The 14,341-nt window shown below is 35.2% G+C and overlaps 1 protein-coding gene across 1 annotated transcript in view; it reads left to right on the top strand.

The window, feature by feature from the left end:
* Positions 1-14,341, top strand: part of LOC143067089 (G2/mitotic-specific cyclin-B3-like) — a 35,217-nt gene that overhangs the window by 3,295 nt on the left and 17,581 nt on the right. Inside the window, exons 3-4 of the mRNA XM_076240126.1 lie at positions 1,762-1,940; positions 11,876-11,969. Of these exons, the coding sequence (XP_076096241.1) occupies positions 1,762-1,940; positions 11,876-11,969 (273 nt within the window). The remainder of the gene's footprint in view (positions 1-1,761; positions 1,941-11,875; positions 11,970-14,341) is intronic.

Raw genomic sequence — 14,341 nt, 5'->3', positions numbered from 1 at the left:
TGCAAATTTATTTCATTTTTTCATTTATTTTAATTTTCCATATTTTAGAGTTAAATGGACTTTGTTTGTTTTGGAAGTTATTGCGAACCCTATGATACTTTTCCACAGATTCACCTGCAAGTTACCTGTCGATTTAAACTTTTGTAAGTTCTTTTGTCCCATAAAATAAATACAATAGCTATTGCTCTCTGTATAGTTTATTCCATGGGACCTTAAAATTTCTTCCGAGAGAAATCTATCACCTTGATCACTCACTGAATAATTTATCTGAACAAAAAATTTAACTGTTAATGATGAAAATGCATGTTATTTTGTACAAAAACTAAATAAGGACTTACAAAACTGCATGTGGTGTTGTATTTATTCAATATCAATAAAACAGTTTTAATAGTTTCAATATTAACTCTGATTCAAAAATGAAAATTTGATTTCTGATAAAATTTGTAATATTTTACCTATTAAATTTGCTTTTTTTTTGTGTGTTTGACAAATAAAAACTTGAAAATTATTGTGTAAATAAAGATCTTGATAAATGTATTCTATAAATGAACAACAACAAATACATGCAAATTCATTGGAACAATACTAAAAATTTTGTCAGAAATAAACTTTTTATAATTAAATCAGTGTTTATATTGAACAGATTGAAAATATATTATTGATATTGAATAAAAACAATATTGCATGCAGTTTAAGCAAGTTCATACAATTATTTCAAAAAAGATATAAAAGATCATTTTTTGGTCAGGTAAATGAATCAATGAGTAAAATATTTCTCCTAAAAGTAAATTACAGGTCCCAGTGAAAAAAACTACACAGAGAACAATAGCTACAATGTATTGTATTTATTCAATAGGACAAGAGAAAAGTTTAAATACCTCACCCTGTTCAAGAGCAGAGGACTCAGTGCAAAACTGCCATTTGGTTCGCAATGATATTCAGATTCAGTCTGTGGTTAAAATATTTTGGTCATCAATGACTTTGTTAATCCTTTGTGGAATCTTATGAAATTTGGACAGAAGCTTGTTTATGACCAAATCCAGAGCAAAATTTAAAATCACTTTTTTTTCAATTTTTCCATATTTTACTAATAAATGGACTTAGTTATCATTCAGATTTAGTCTGAGGTTATTCATTTCACGGCAAGTCATGCAAGGTGTTAATTAAGTCTGGGTTAAAGTTTGTTACACATCAAATACTTTGTCAAACCTAAATAGAATTTAATGAAACTTTAGCAAAAGCCTTTTCATGATAAAGAGATAATGTCTAATGCAAAGTTTTTAAAATATTATATATTGTCATTTTCTTTATTTTTCTGATAGATGGACTAATTAGTTTTTTACATTTAACATTTACATGCTGTACAGACAGTCTGGTATTAAATTGTTTTGAAAAGATATTTCGATAAGTTTGTAAAGCATCTAAAACAATATTTTGAATTTTGGTTTAAACTCTGTATTTTACTGATAGTGAAAAGCAAAATGAAAAGCATGATAATTGGACTTTTTATGCCATCATTACACTTTTACACTGATAGTGCTCAGCAATCGTAGACATAACACAGGTTTAAGAGGAATTCCTTACAAATGTTTGGTGCAACATAAAAATCACATGATGCTCTTTTTAAATCCATTAATTACTTCTTGTCTGTGTATGCACTCTGTCCCTTTTAAAACTATCCCTGTACCATATCTACTGTTTTCAGTTTCTGTATTTAGCACTGACATATATATGCATGTATTTTTATCCAATCTTTTACAGTCAATAATTGAAAACAAAGGGTTGGTGAAGAAGGGAGAAGGAAAACAAAAAATACCTGTGAAAGCTGTGATTGTGAACAAATCTAAACAGACAAAGACAAAGAAACACAAGAAAGAAAACTTGGATGATGAAGTTATACAGCTGTCTCAAGGTTCTGTAGTGTCAAGTTCTCAAGAAAGGTATGAATATATGAAATATAGATAGCAGTCGTTACCTGATTCAGTCAATACACAGAGTCATTCAACAGTTAATTCATGAAACCTTACTTTTATTCACCGTTATTTATTCTTTTTTAGGTTCTGTTATGAAACAATAAAAAATAAATGAAATTAAAACACTTTGTTTGGTCTAATGAAAAATTGTTTCATTAATTATCATACTACAATTCCTTATTGGCTAGCTGAGTGGGAAACATAGTGTTTTATCTAGAACTGAAAAAGGGCATGGTGATTTTTTTAACAAAAAGGCACTTTGCACGTCGACTATAACAAAAAGGGCACATAAATATACAAGTATAAAGTTACACATATTCAGTGTTTCTCATTACAAAGATATATAAATTTAACAAAGTTAAGCTGGTACATAATATAGTGATATTAGTAGAAAAGTCCCAGAGTTGAGCAATTTTGATAAATGAATTGGTTCCTAGTTTGTACACAATGGCAGACGAAGAAAATTTACAAAAATAAACAATGTTTGACACACAATTTGTAAAGAAATAGGACGTTTTTAATGCAATAAATAGATTACAAATTTACTTCAAGCAACTTTCATCATGTTCTAATGAAGTAACGCACTTATTTTGCCGAAATAAAGAATGATTGTGGTCTACGCCTTCAGGTCTAGCGAAAGGGATAAATATTGCTTTCATGAAATACTGCGACCTGATCTCGATCCAGATAATGCTAAAGGGCACATGGCGTTATCTTTTCAAAAGATAAAGGGCATGGCGTAAGGGAAAAAGGGCATAGCGTTGCACCATACTAAATTACATTAGATAAAACACTATTAGTGATGCAAAAACCATGGCAAATCAAATCAAATCATATCAAATATTTTATTATAGTCTCACCTCTCTACATGTACAATACAAACATGAATACAATATATACAACATGTTTTAATTAAAAGTACAAAACAATCTTAAAAACATTCGAGAGCAACTCTCAAAAGAGATATGAGAGACTTTTACATAAAAAAAAGGACAGCTCGATAAAAATACAAAACATTTTTATCGATATAAAACATTCTTCCTTTGAATTAAAATATCATGGCAGATTTTGGCAGAATAAAAGCACAAATTTTCATTTGTAAATAAAAATATAAATTTTTTATCATTTAAGTCTAAAAAAACAATATTAAGGGAAACTGCTCTAGTAAAAACCTCTTGTCTTGCATGTGAATATAAAGGGCATTTGAGTAAAACATGTTTCTCATCTTCAATGAGTTTCTGTTGCATACATGAATCATTAAAACAAAATCTATTTTCACTTAAAACCCCTTGAAGCTTCATATCTGCCTGTTTCAATTCTAATCGGCGCCACACCACATCGAAATTTAGCAAAGGCACTTTTATATTTTCTAGGCATATGAACACTTAATGTTCTTTATAATATTCTTATTTAAATAATCTATAGGTACGCAGTTTACTGCGATCATTTGTGTTTAAATCATTACGCCATTTTCTCTTGTACATTAACAAAAACATTACTTTCAATATTCTTAATATCATTTTTGTCGAGCCTGCAACTTTGGTTGCAGAAAGCTCGACATAGGGATAGTGATCCGGCAGCGGCTACGGCGGCGGCGTTAGCTCACTTCTTAAAAGCTTTATATTTTAGAAGGTGGAAGACCTGGATGCTTCATACTTTGTATATAGATGCTTCATGTTACGAAGTTTCCGTCAGTCACATGTCCAATGTCCTTGACCTCATTTTCATGGTTCAGTGACCACTTGAAAAAAAAGTTCAAATTTTTTGTAATGTTGAATTCTCTCTTATTATAAGTAATAGGATAACTATATTTGATATGTGCGTACCTTGCAAGGTCCTTGTGTCTGTCAGACAGTTTTCACTTGACCTTGACCTCATTTCATGGATCAGTGAACAAGGTTAAGTTTTGGTGGTCAAGTCCATATCTCAGATACTATAAGCAATAGGGCTAGTATATTCGGTGTATGGAAGGACTGTAAGGTGTACATGTCCAACTGGCAGGTGTCATCTGACCTTGACCTCATTTTCATGGTTCAGTGGTTATAGTTAAATTTTTGTGTTTTGGTCTGTTTTTCTCATACCATATGCAAGAGGTCTACTATATTTGTTGTATGGAATAATTGTTAAGTGTACATGTCTAGCGGGCAGATGTCATGTGACCTTGACCTCATTTTCATGATTCAGTGGTCAAAGTTAAGTTTATGAGTTTTGGTCTTTTTATCTAATGCTATATGCCATAGGTCAACTATATTTGGTGTATGGAAATATTTTATGATCTTTATGTCAGTCGAGCAGGTTTTATTTAACCGTGACCTCATTTTCACGGTTCATTGCACAGTGTTAAGTTTTTGTGTTTTGGTCTATTTTTCTTAAACTATAAGTAATGTGTCAACTATATATGTTGTATAGAAGCATTGTTAGCTGTACCTGTCTGCCTGGCATGGTTCATCTGACCTGGACCTCTTTTTCAAGGTTCATTGGTCTTTGTTTAGTTATCTTGGTTAATGTTAAGTTTATGTGACAGTTGTAATAAAGCTTAGCTTTATACTTAGGACTATCAACATAATATCAATGATTAGTATAGAAGGCGAGACATTTCAGCATGTGCACTCTTGTTACTAAAAGTACAGTTTATATTACAAAATTTTCAATATTAAGTTCTCTAAATTTACTATGAACTCTAAAATTCCAGTTTTTAATTTTACTGTTACATATTCTATTTGCCCATAAAAACACTTTTTTATTAAGTCTGGTATCATTCATTTTCAAAAATCTTGACCAATTTCTAAAAATACATGACCATGGCAGCAGCTACAACAAAAACTATTGTTCAAAGCATTTTCAAACAAGGTTATAACTTCAGCAAGCTATATTTTCTCCTGCAAGCTGGATCTATATTATCACTCCATGTTTTGATAAATTTGTGTGTAGAACTCTTAAGTTGATTGCATGTCATTTAACCATGTGGGTTTAACGATAAGTTAGACTAGCTTAATATAGAACCACTGAATAGAGTATGTTACAAAATTAATACACTCCAGGCAGTATTATTTTCAAATTTAAAAAGAAAGGCTACCAGAGCCTCAGCATTTTAAATATTAAAAATTTAACTGTATAGACCAGATGAATATCCTAATGCTCAAGATTTGGTGTTGGAACCTCTAATAATTTATGGCAATATGCCGACAATCCTAATTCTTCATTTCAAACGACCTGCAAAAAAGATGTATTCTACGTTATGTCATCAAGCATGTTAACCTTTTTTTCCGTAGATGCCACAATAGGAATTTCAGAGGAAAGCCAGAAAATTTGATGTCATAATAGAATATTCACCAATGAACATGATGATGAAATGATGGCTGTTCCAGAAAAAAAATGTTCCCCCCTCCCCCCTCCCCCCCAGGGACAGCACATTTTTTTAACCCCCACCACCAACAGAAATAAAATAAATTAGTAATAAAATAAATTAGTACAACACTCGCTTTAGATTTGGTATTTCAAATACAACCACCAACATAATATATATAAAAATCGCCTTCCCTGTGGTGGACATAGTATTTTCTAGAACAGCCCTGAAATTAAAATTTAAAACAACCACATGTTAACTAAATAAAGATTGCAAACAGGTCAGGAAAGTTACGGAAAGGGATATTGACAAAATATTCGTACTTGATACAGGTCTAAATTTGGATTGTAATTAAATATTTGACACATAATAGGTTTCTGACACAGATTAACTACAGTTAAAGAATTTAGAATTGGTTATATGATTTGAATTGATATATTCAATTTATTGTTTTTGTGCAATACACTATGCTGTTGCATAATGATCCCTATCATAAAGTGGGTGATAGAAATAAAAGACGTCTTGACTATTTGATAGATGTATTAGAAAAGCATAGTAACACGTCAAGGTGACGTGACGTTACATAAAGCGCGGTACATAGTAAACGTCCAGTGTGCGGTATTTACGATATACTGGGGGCCGCACAAAAGTGAAATTACCAAAAAACATTGAATTTAAAACTATTAAGAAATAAAATATCTGAAAACTTTAAGCATTTCTCAAATGAGTTAATGTCCATGAAAAACTAAATTGAATCTCGCTATTAACACATTTAAAGTCTTTTTATAATTCACTTAGTCCATTTCTTTATCTTCTCCATGGCAACCATTTTAGCTTTGCGACATGTTTTAATTGCACAGTCTGTATTGTCATCATCGCTATTCAAACTAACTTCAAGTGGGTACAGTTTTGTGATTGGACGCGATGTTAGTCCATTTTTGGTCCGTATGACGGCAGATCTTGCTAGTCCGTCTCCTCCTACGTTGAGTTTTTCGACAACGGCTAGTGTCCATTTGATCCTCGGCGAATCTTCATAGATTTGTACCACGTCTCCAATGGTGATCAGCTGTTTATTGTTTCCTGTATTGCGATGATATTCTCGTAGAGCTGTTAAATATTCGTGTTTCCATTTATACCAAAAACTTTGAATAATCTGTGATTTCATTTTAAACAGTTTATTCGTAGATTTATGTGTCATATCATTTAGTGAATGTTCCAATTCCTGATTCGTAGGGTAAGGTAGTGATGTAATTCTACGTCCGTAAAGTAAGTGGGACGGGGTGAGCGGTTCATCTAACGGGTCGGATGATACGTATGTTAAAGGTCTGTCGTTGAGTATAGCTTCAACTTCCGTAACAATGGTTCTTAATAGTTCAATCTGAATCAATGAACGCCCTAATACCTTTTTAATAGAGTCCTTCGTTAGTCCTATAAGCCTCTCCCAAAATCCACCATACCACGGGGCTCTTTTTGGTATAAACTTCCATGTAGTGCCGAAGTTGTTCAGTTTTTCTATAACAGCTGATGATCTTGTTAATTGCTTGGCGGCTGCAATGAATGTTGTTCCGTTGTCAGAAATCATAGTTTTTGGTAATGATTTTCTACTAGGAAATCTTCGAAACGCTAATATGAATGTTTCTTCAGATAAATTCATCACTACTTCTAAATGTACAGCACGAGTGTTTGCGCAAGTAAAGAGACAAATGTATACTTTACTGGTAAGTCCGTCTGTGGTTTTAACATTCAAGGCGCCAGTAAAATCTACCCCGGTTACTGTAAACGGGGGTGCCTCTGTTAGTCGGTCTTTAGGTAAAGGAGGTGGATCTGGAGCCGAATACGGTCGACCAGCAACTTTCTTGCAGATCACACATTTATGTATAATGCTCTTGATAACTTGTCGTATCGATGGTATCCAATAGGTTTGGCGTAGTAATGTTACGGTACTCGATAATCCTGAATGAAAATGAGTTACATGTGCGTCCATTATGATAAGTTGTGTCAATTTGTCCTTTGCGGGTAGCAATATCGGGAATTTTGTATTTTCTTCAAGAGGTGCATTATGAATACGTCCGTCACAGCGAATTAATTTGTCTTGAGCTATGTATAATTTAAGTTGTTTGACAAGGTTGTGTTTTTTCCCCTCTCCTGTTTGCAAATCTTGAATGATTTCTGAATAATGCTTTTTCTGTATGTATTGTATCCACGTTAAAGATGCGTTTTGTATTTCGATCGTGTTTAACATACCTGTGTGTATAGCTCGTTTTCTACAGTTGGTAATAAATCTTCTCACGTAAGCGGTAATTCGAAGAAGTTTCTTGAATGAGTTGAATCTATTCAAATCGATGACATTTCCGATCCCTTGTATCATGTGTATAGTAAATTTGTTCTGTGTAGCTTGTACGGTATCTACCGCGACTTCTTGGTGCGCAATAGTGGATAAGATTTGTGCTTCATCTCTGTTCCATTCTGGCCAATTATCTTCAAGTGTGAGCCAATCTGGGCCATGCATCCAAAGTCGGTTGTCTTTGAATTTATCAACGGTTATCCCTCTTGACAGTAAGTCAGCAGGATTTGACTCACTTGGACAGTATCGCCAAGTTAACTCTTCTGTTAGCTCTGTTATTTCCTTAACGCGGTTTGAAATGAACGGTTTTAAAGGTTTCTTTGAACTTAACCAGGTCAAAACTATCTGGCTATCACTCCATAAAACTGCACGGGTTATCTGCAAAGTGTTCCTTATGTGTGCTAAAAGTCTGCTTCCAATTACGGCAGCCATCAATTCTAATCTTGGTATTGTCAGTTGTTTCAGAGGTGCTACTCTGTTCTTTGCCATTATTAAAGAACTTTTTCCGTTTGCGACAATGTACGCGCATGCGCCGTAGGCTTTCATACTAGAGTCCGTGAATACATGTATAACGTTGCCGTTGTTTGTGTCTGAACTTTCATCAAAGTATTGTCGGGGTACAACTGTCTTTGTGGCTTCCTGTATATCCTTTCTGATATTCACCCATTCTGTGATCGTTGAGTCAGGTAGTAATTCGTCCCAGTTGAAGTTTTTCTCCCATATGTTTTGCATTAACATTTTACTGCGGACGGTTATAGGGCTTAATATTCCTAGCGGGTCATAAATCCTTGATGATTGTCTTAGTACTTCGCGTTTTGTTATTAGTTCTGATGTATCCAGATTAGGCGTAACGAATCCTAATGTGTCACTGGTTGTATCCCATCGTAATCCTAAGATTTTGATTAGTTGATCTTTGTCCATAACGTTTTCGGTTCTTGCTAATACTTGTAATAGTTGACTGTTCGAGGCCCATGAGCGCAAATTAAATCCTCCATCTGCAAATAAACTACGAACGAGTTTAAAGTATTTCAACAGTTCTTCTTCTGATTCAAAGCTTGATACAATGTTATCTACATATAAATCTTTGGTAAGTTTTTCAGTGAAATCAAATGGATGGTTATTCAAGTGCTTTGATAATACGGCGTTCAATATAAATGGCGAGCATGTAGCACCAAATAGTACGGACTTGAATCTGTATGTTGTTAAATCGCTGTTTGGGTCTGTTGGTTTACTCAACCAGAAAAACCTAGTGACGTCCCGGTCCTCAATGTCCAGTCCAACATTTAGAAACGCCTTTTCGATGTCTGTAGATACTGCATACTTATTCAAGTGGAATCTGAGTAGTATGGCGGTGACTTCATTTAATTTAGGCGGTACATTCAGTAAGCAGTCATTCAAGCTAGCACTATCTGGTGTCTGTTTGCAACTACAATCATATACGATCCTGATTGGGGTCGTGACTGAATCCTTTTTTACTGGGTGATGTGGTATGTAATGCAGCTTGATATTTTGATTGATTTCTTCGTTATCAACTCTCTCAATGAACCCTCGCTTTTCCTGCTCATCAATTATTTCTCCGTATTTTAAAAGTAATTTTGGTTCCTTTTGTAAACGTTTAATGACACTCTCAGTCCTTCTGAAAGCAACAGCTTTGTTTGTTGGTAGCGGTGGATGTTCTGCTTTCCACGGAAGTTTGGCTATATACCTGTTGTTATTGAAAGATATTGCTGTTTCTTCGTACATTTTCTGAAATTCGTCGTTTTCAGTATTTCCGGTCTTATCTTCAACTCCAATCGATTCAATCTCCCAGAATTTCTCTAGGTTTAATTCCTCTGTCTTGTGTGATACTATAACATTAAGAATAGAGCTCCTACTTGTAGTACATGTACTTGTCATTGTTGGTCCTGATAGGAGGTATCCAAGCCTGGATTCAACGGCGGTTGGTCCTTCACCTCTAATAATGTCATCTCCAACTATACTCCAATAATAATCTGCTCCGATTAGTATTTCAATTTCGAACATGTCATCGTCCGAAACAGGATGTGCTAATTTTAGTCCTCGTAAGTGTCTCATGTTAGTAACGGATCTCACGTGAATTTGTAGTGGCATTGCAATTTCAGGAATAATTAGTACATTTAGTGGTATATTTTCGCCTTCATCTGTTTGAATATAAACTGTTGCCGATTTCATGTGTCTTACTTGTCTATTTTGTTCTCCGAAACCGGAAAGGTGTACTACTTCGTTTCCGCTTGAAACTAAATCCAACTTCTCTGCAAGTGTCTCTGTTATGAAGGACCTCTGCGCACCTTCATCTAACAAAATATTTGCTTCTGTACTTTGTTTTTTCGAACTAACAGTAGCGACGGCTGTCTTTAACAGTACATTTGTTGTTCTTTGTGTTAGGGACGAATGTAATACCGTATTTTCGGTTTCATTGGCTGGTGGTTTGCTTGATTCCTCAGATTTCTCATCATTACTACATATGCTAGTGTGATGACGTTTGTTACAATTTCGGCAGTTACTTTTTGATTTACAATCAGCTAGTTTGTGGTGACCTAGGCAGTTGAAACACAGTCGTTCACTCTTGACTATATTCATCCGCGCGTTAGCGGTTGTGACTTTAGTGCAGTTGACGGGTGTGTGTCCGATTTCGTGACAAAATGCGCATTGCTTTGTGTTTATCTTTTTATCCGAATACGACCTTTCGTTCTTGTTGAATGACGATTTTGTACGTGATTTTGCGTTGGTCAAGAATGTAGCGGTAGCGAGTGGGCTTTCTACTTTTTCCGGTAATTTACCGGCTTCCATAATATTAAGTTCTTCGAGAAGCGCTTTGCGTAAATCATGTAAGGTCCAGTTTGTGGATCTGTGTTCTCGTGCTAAGTGTTGACGTATCTCTGCGGGTAATTTATTTAAAATTACAGGGACAAGAAGTGATCCATAAGTATCGTCTGTCTGTCCGAGTGACTCGAGACCTCTTACATACGTTTCTGTCTTATCATAGTAGTTACGGAGACTAGTAATTGTATTAATTGGAGCCTGTAAATCAAGTAAGGCCTGCATGTAGGTTTGGACGATTTTATGAGTTTGCCCGTATCTTTCCTGGAGTAATGAAATTGCTTTCTCGTAATTTGTGTTCGTCATGGAAAAACCTGCTATAGTTTGTAAAGCTTCGCTTTGTAGAAGGGACTTTAGGTAGTTGAATTTTTGTGCATCACTCAGTGTAGGATTAGTGTGGATCGCGGTTTCATAGGAGTCCCAAAACGATTGCCAGTCTAGTATATCTCCGGTAAATATAGGTAAATTTAACTTTGGTAGCTTGTGATACTCGCTGTTTGCGCTAGACGATGCGCGTGAATTTGAGCTATGCGTATATTGTTGGTTTGCAGATGTTGAAGGTTGACTAATAAATGTAGATGGAACTGATTGTATAAAATTATCGGCGTGAGGGTTCAAATTCGATGAAATAGGTTCATTTGCGGGAAAACTCTGATTTTGAACTGACTTTGACAATTTTGTTATTTGCCGTAATTTATATTCTAAATTGAACATGTACTCATCTGATTCCAGTATTTCCACTGCTACATCTTCATCTGAAGTTTGCTCCAAGATCTTCTCGTTGATGTTCTCTAAAGTTCTTTTCTTCTGAGTGACTACTTCTAATAATGTTGAAATTTCCTCGTAATCCGCTTCGGAACTTTGTTGAATTTCTTCAAATTTCTTCAGGAGTTTCGTTACTGCACCTTTGTGTCCCGCTCGTACGGCTTTCATCTTCGTATCCATTTTCCCTTTTGGTTACGGCACCATAATATCATAAAGTGGGTGATAGAAATAAAAGACGTCTTGACTATTTGATAGATGTATTAGAAAAGCATAGTAACACGTCAAGGTGACGTGACGTTACATAAAGCGCGGTACATAGTAAACGTCCAGTGTGCGGTATTTACGATAATCCCCCTCCCCCTCTTTTTTCTTCATTTCAAAATAAGGGATGTAACTTCTAAATTTCATGACCCGCCAATAGATTGTTGGGGATGTATACCTACCAGCTTACTGTATTGACCATGACGAAAATCTATTTGTAGATAAAATATGCTATTCCAAATTAATTCCCTTTGTCAAAGTACATAGTGCTTGACTTTTATCAAAACTTTACACTTCATTATGGAAAAAAATAATTAAAAACATACTAAAACAGAACATTTATTGCAGCAATTCAACATCAGACTTGTCAGAAACAGAGATTGAAGAGCATTCCTTGACCTTTACTGTAGAAGATACTGACCCTGAGATAAATACACCAGAGGTATATTAGCACATTCATGTTATAGTTCTACAAATTATGTGGATAAATATATATTGTAACCTTTCATCCAGCAAGTATAGTCGATGAGTTATTTGTATACGTATACATAATCCAAGTCTTTGTTGTCAGATTAAACTTAATAATTTTGCTGATGATTCAGAGTTGCATGGAGCAATTTAGATTACCTTTAGGTTTTTAATTTCATTCTTTCTTTAAAACCCTTTCAAGGCGAACAATGCATTGAGGCATCCCCGTAGCCAGGCCAAACAATGCTTTCATGCATTGACAATCACGTGATGAAGATAATTTTCGTCTTTTTAACTCATTTCCCCCGTAAAGCTGCGTTTAACCCAATAAATATCAAGGTTTTCAACAAGCTTGCATGTTACAGTATAAGAATACGTATTCTTACTGGGTTTGACACCTAATATTTACCACAATACAATGAAAGATCGGTAGCGTCAACAAACAAAATAAGTCGTCGCCATTTTGTACAATACATGTGATGCGAACATGTGACCTTTTAGGTCAAGAAAATGTTATTTGGAAGGAAAGTCAAATATAATTTCATTATTAATTTGATTTATATAATTATTAAAATTACGAAAAATGCTTTTAAAAACTCCACGGAGAATAAAAGTCAAGTAATAATTGGACTTCCGTGGGCGCGGCTATTCCATTTTCCCACGAGTGCAAAAGGTCGCATTCCTTTTATGGAAAATCTAAATAAAACTATCCAATCACTTTTCTCTCCTACTTGCTCGGTGTCAAGGATGCCAAAATCGTAGTAAATATAGTAAAATGTCGTCTGTAACATTTTAAAAATACAAAAATGTCCGACACTTCAGAGGACGAGTTTGAGGGGTTTTCGGCGGGTGAAATCGAACTTGCTTGCCAAAGATATCAAGTACAATTAGCCCAAAATGGCATAGGTGACGATTTCCTGATAAGTGATGTTGAAAGTGAACTGTCAGATGATGAACCACAACTTGTTGACGTAAATAATGCCGGTGATGCCACCAACAATGATGGATGGCACCAAGAATTTGATATTTTTGAAAGAGGTCTCCCCCATCTGTTCCAGCCTAGAAATACTACTGGCCCACAAAATATATTAGGCCCAGAGAAGGATATAATTGACTTTTTCCAACTGTTCTTATCTGACAACCTTTTACAACAGATAATTGAGAAAACTGATAGCTATGCAAAGATGCAAAAAGATATAAATCCTGATCTAAACAAATCAGCTTGGTCTTGTCCCTCCTTGCCCGAGATGAAGGCTTTTATTGGTATAACTTTCGTAATGGGTATTGATGTAAAGCCAGATATAAAATCTTACTGGTCTAAAGATTGTTTGGAAACCCCATATTTTGCCACAGTTTTGGCACGTGACAGGTTCATGCAGTTTATGAGATATCTACACTTTACTGATCCTCACCAGCGAGTTCCACAAAGAGGGGAGCCTAACTACGACAGTACTTACAAAGTCAGATACTTTATGGACGCCCTTAACCAACAAATGAAAGATCAATATATACCAAAACGAAATGTATCGATAGATGAGTGTATGATACCATACAAGGGAAGGGTTGCATTGAAGCAATACATGCCTGCTAAACCAACAAAATGGGGAATTAAGCTTTGGGCGTTGGCAGAGTCTGACACTGGGTATATGTCATTTTGTAAGATCTACCAGGGCAAAACAGATCGAACGCATGTAGGGTTGGCTAGCACTGTAGTTATTTCCTGTCTTGAAGGAGCCAATTTATCCAGACAAGGTTACGATGTTTACATGGATAACTACTTTTCCAGTCCTGAATTGTTCACCAATTTATTTGAAAATTTTGACACTGGAGCTTGTGGAACAGTCCGTCGCAACAGACAAAGAAGCCTGTTAATATTACACAGAGAGGAGATAGCCAGTTTAGGCAAAAGGGGGCAATTCTAGCTACAGTATGGAAAGACAAGAAAAACGTTTCTGTGATATCTACAATCCATGACAACAGCTTGATGGAAGTGAGTAGAATTGTTCAACAAGAAGGACAATTCCAAAGGCAGGAACTCCAATGTCCAAAGATGGTTGCAGATTACACCAGCCACATGGGCGGTGTCGATCGGTGTGACCAGTACATACAGTACTATTTCTTCTGTCACAAAACAAATAAATGGCCAAAGAGAGTGTTCTTCAAGATGCTGGAAATTATTAAGTTTAATGCTTACCGTCTGTTACAAATGTCACCAAATCACCAGCAAACTACATCAATGACCTATTTAGATTTTTCTAAATCAGTTGCAACTCAACTCATTGCAGGGTATACCACAAGGGACAACCGTAGGGGGAGGCCATCAAACCTACCTGTAGAAGTCAGACT

Source organism: Mytilus galloprovincialis, chromosome 3 (genome assembly GCF_965363235.1).
Source record: "Mytilus galloprovincialis chromosome 3, xbMytGall1.hap1.1, whole genome shotgun sequence".
Taxonomy (NCBI): Eukaryota; Metazoa; Mollusca; class Bivalvia; order Mytilida; family Mytilidae; genus Mytilus; species Mytilus galloprovincialis.
The sequence above is the reverse complement of the archived record's forward strand: the minus strand, read 5'-3'. Positions and strand labels throughout refer to the sequence as shown.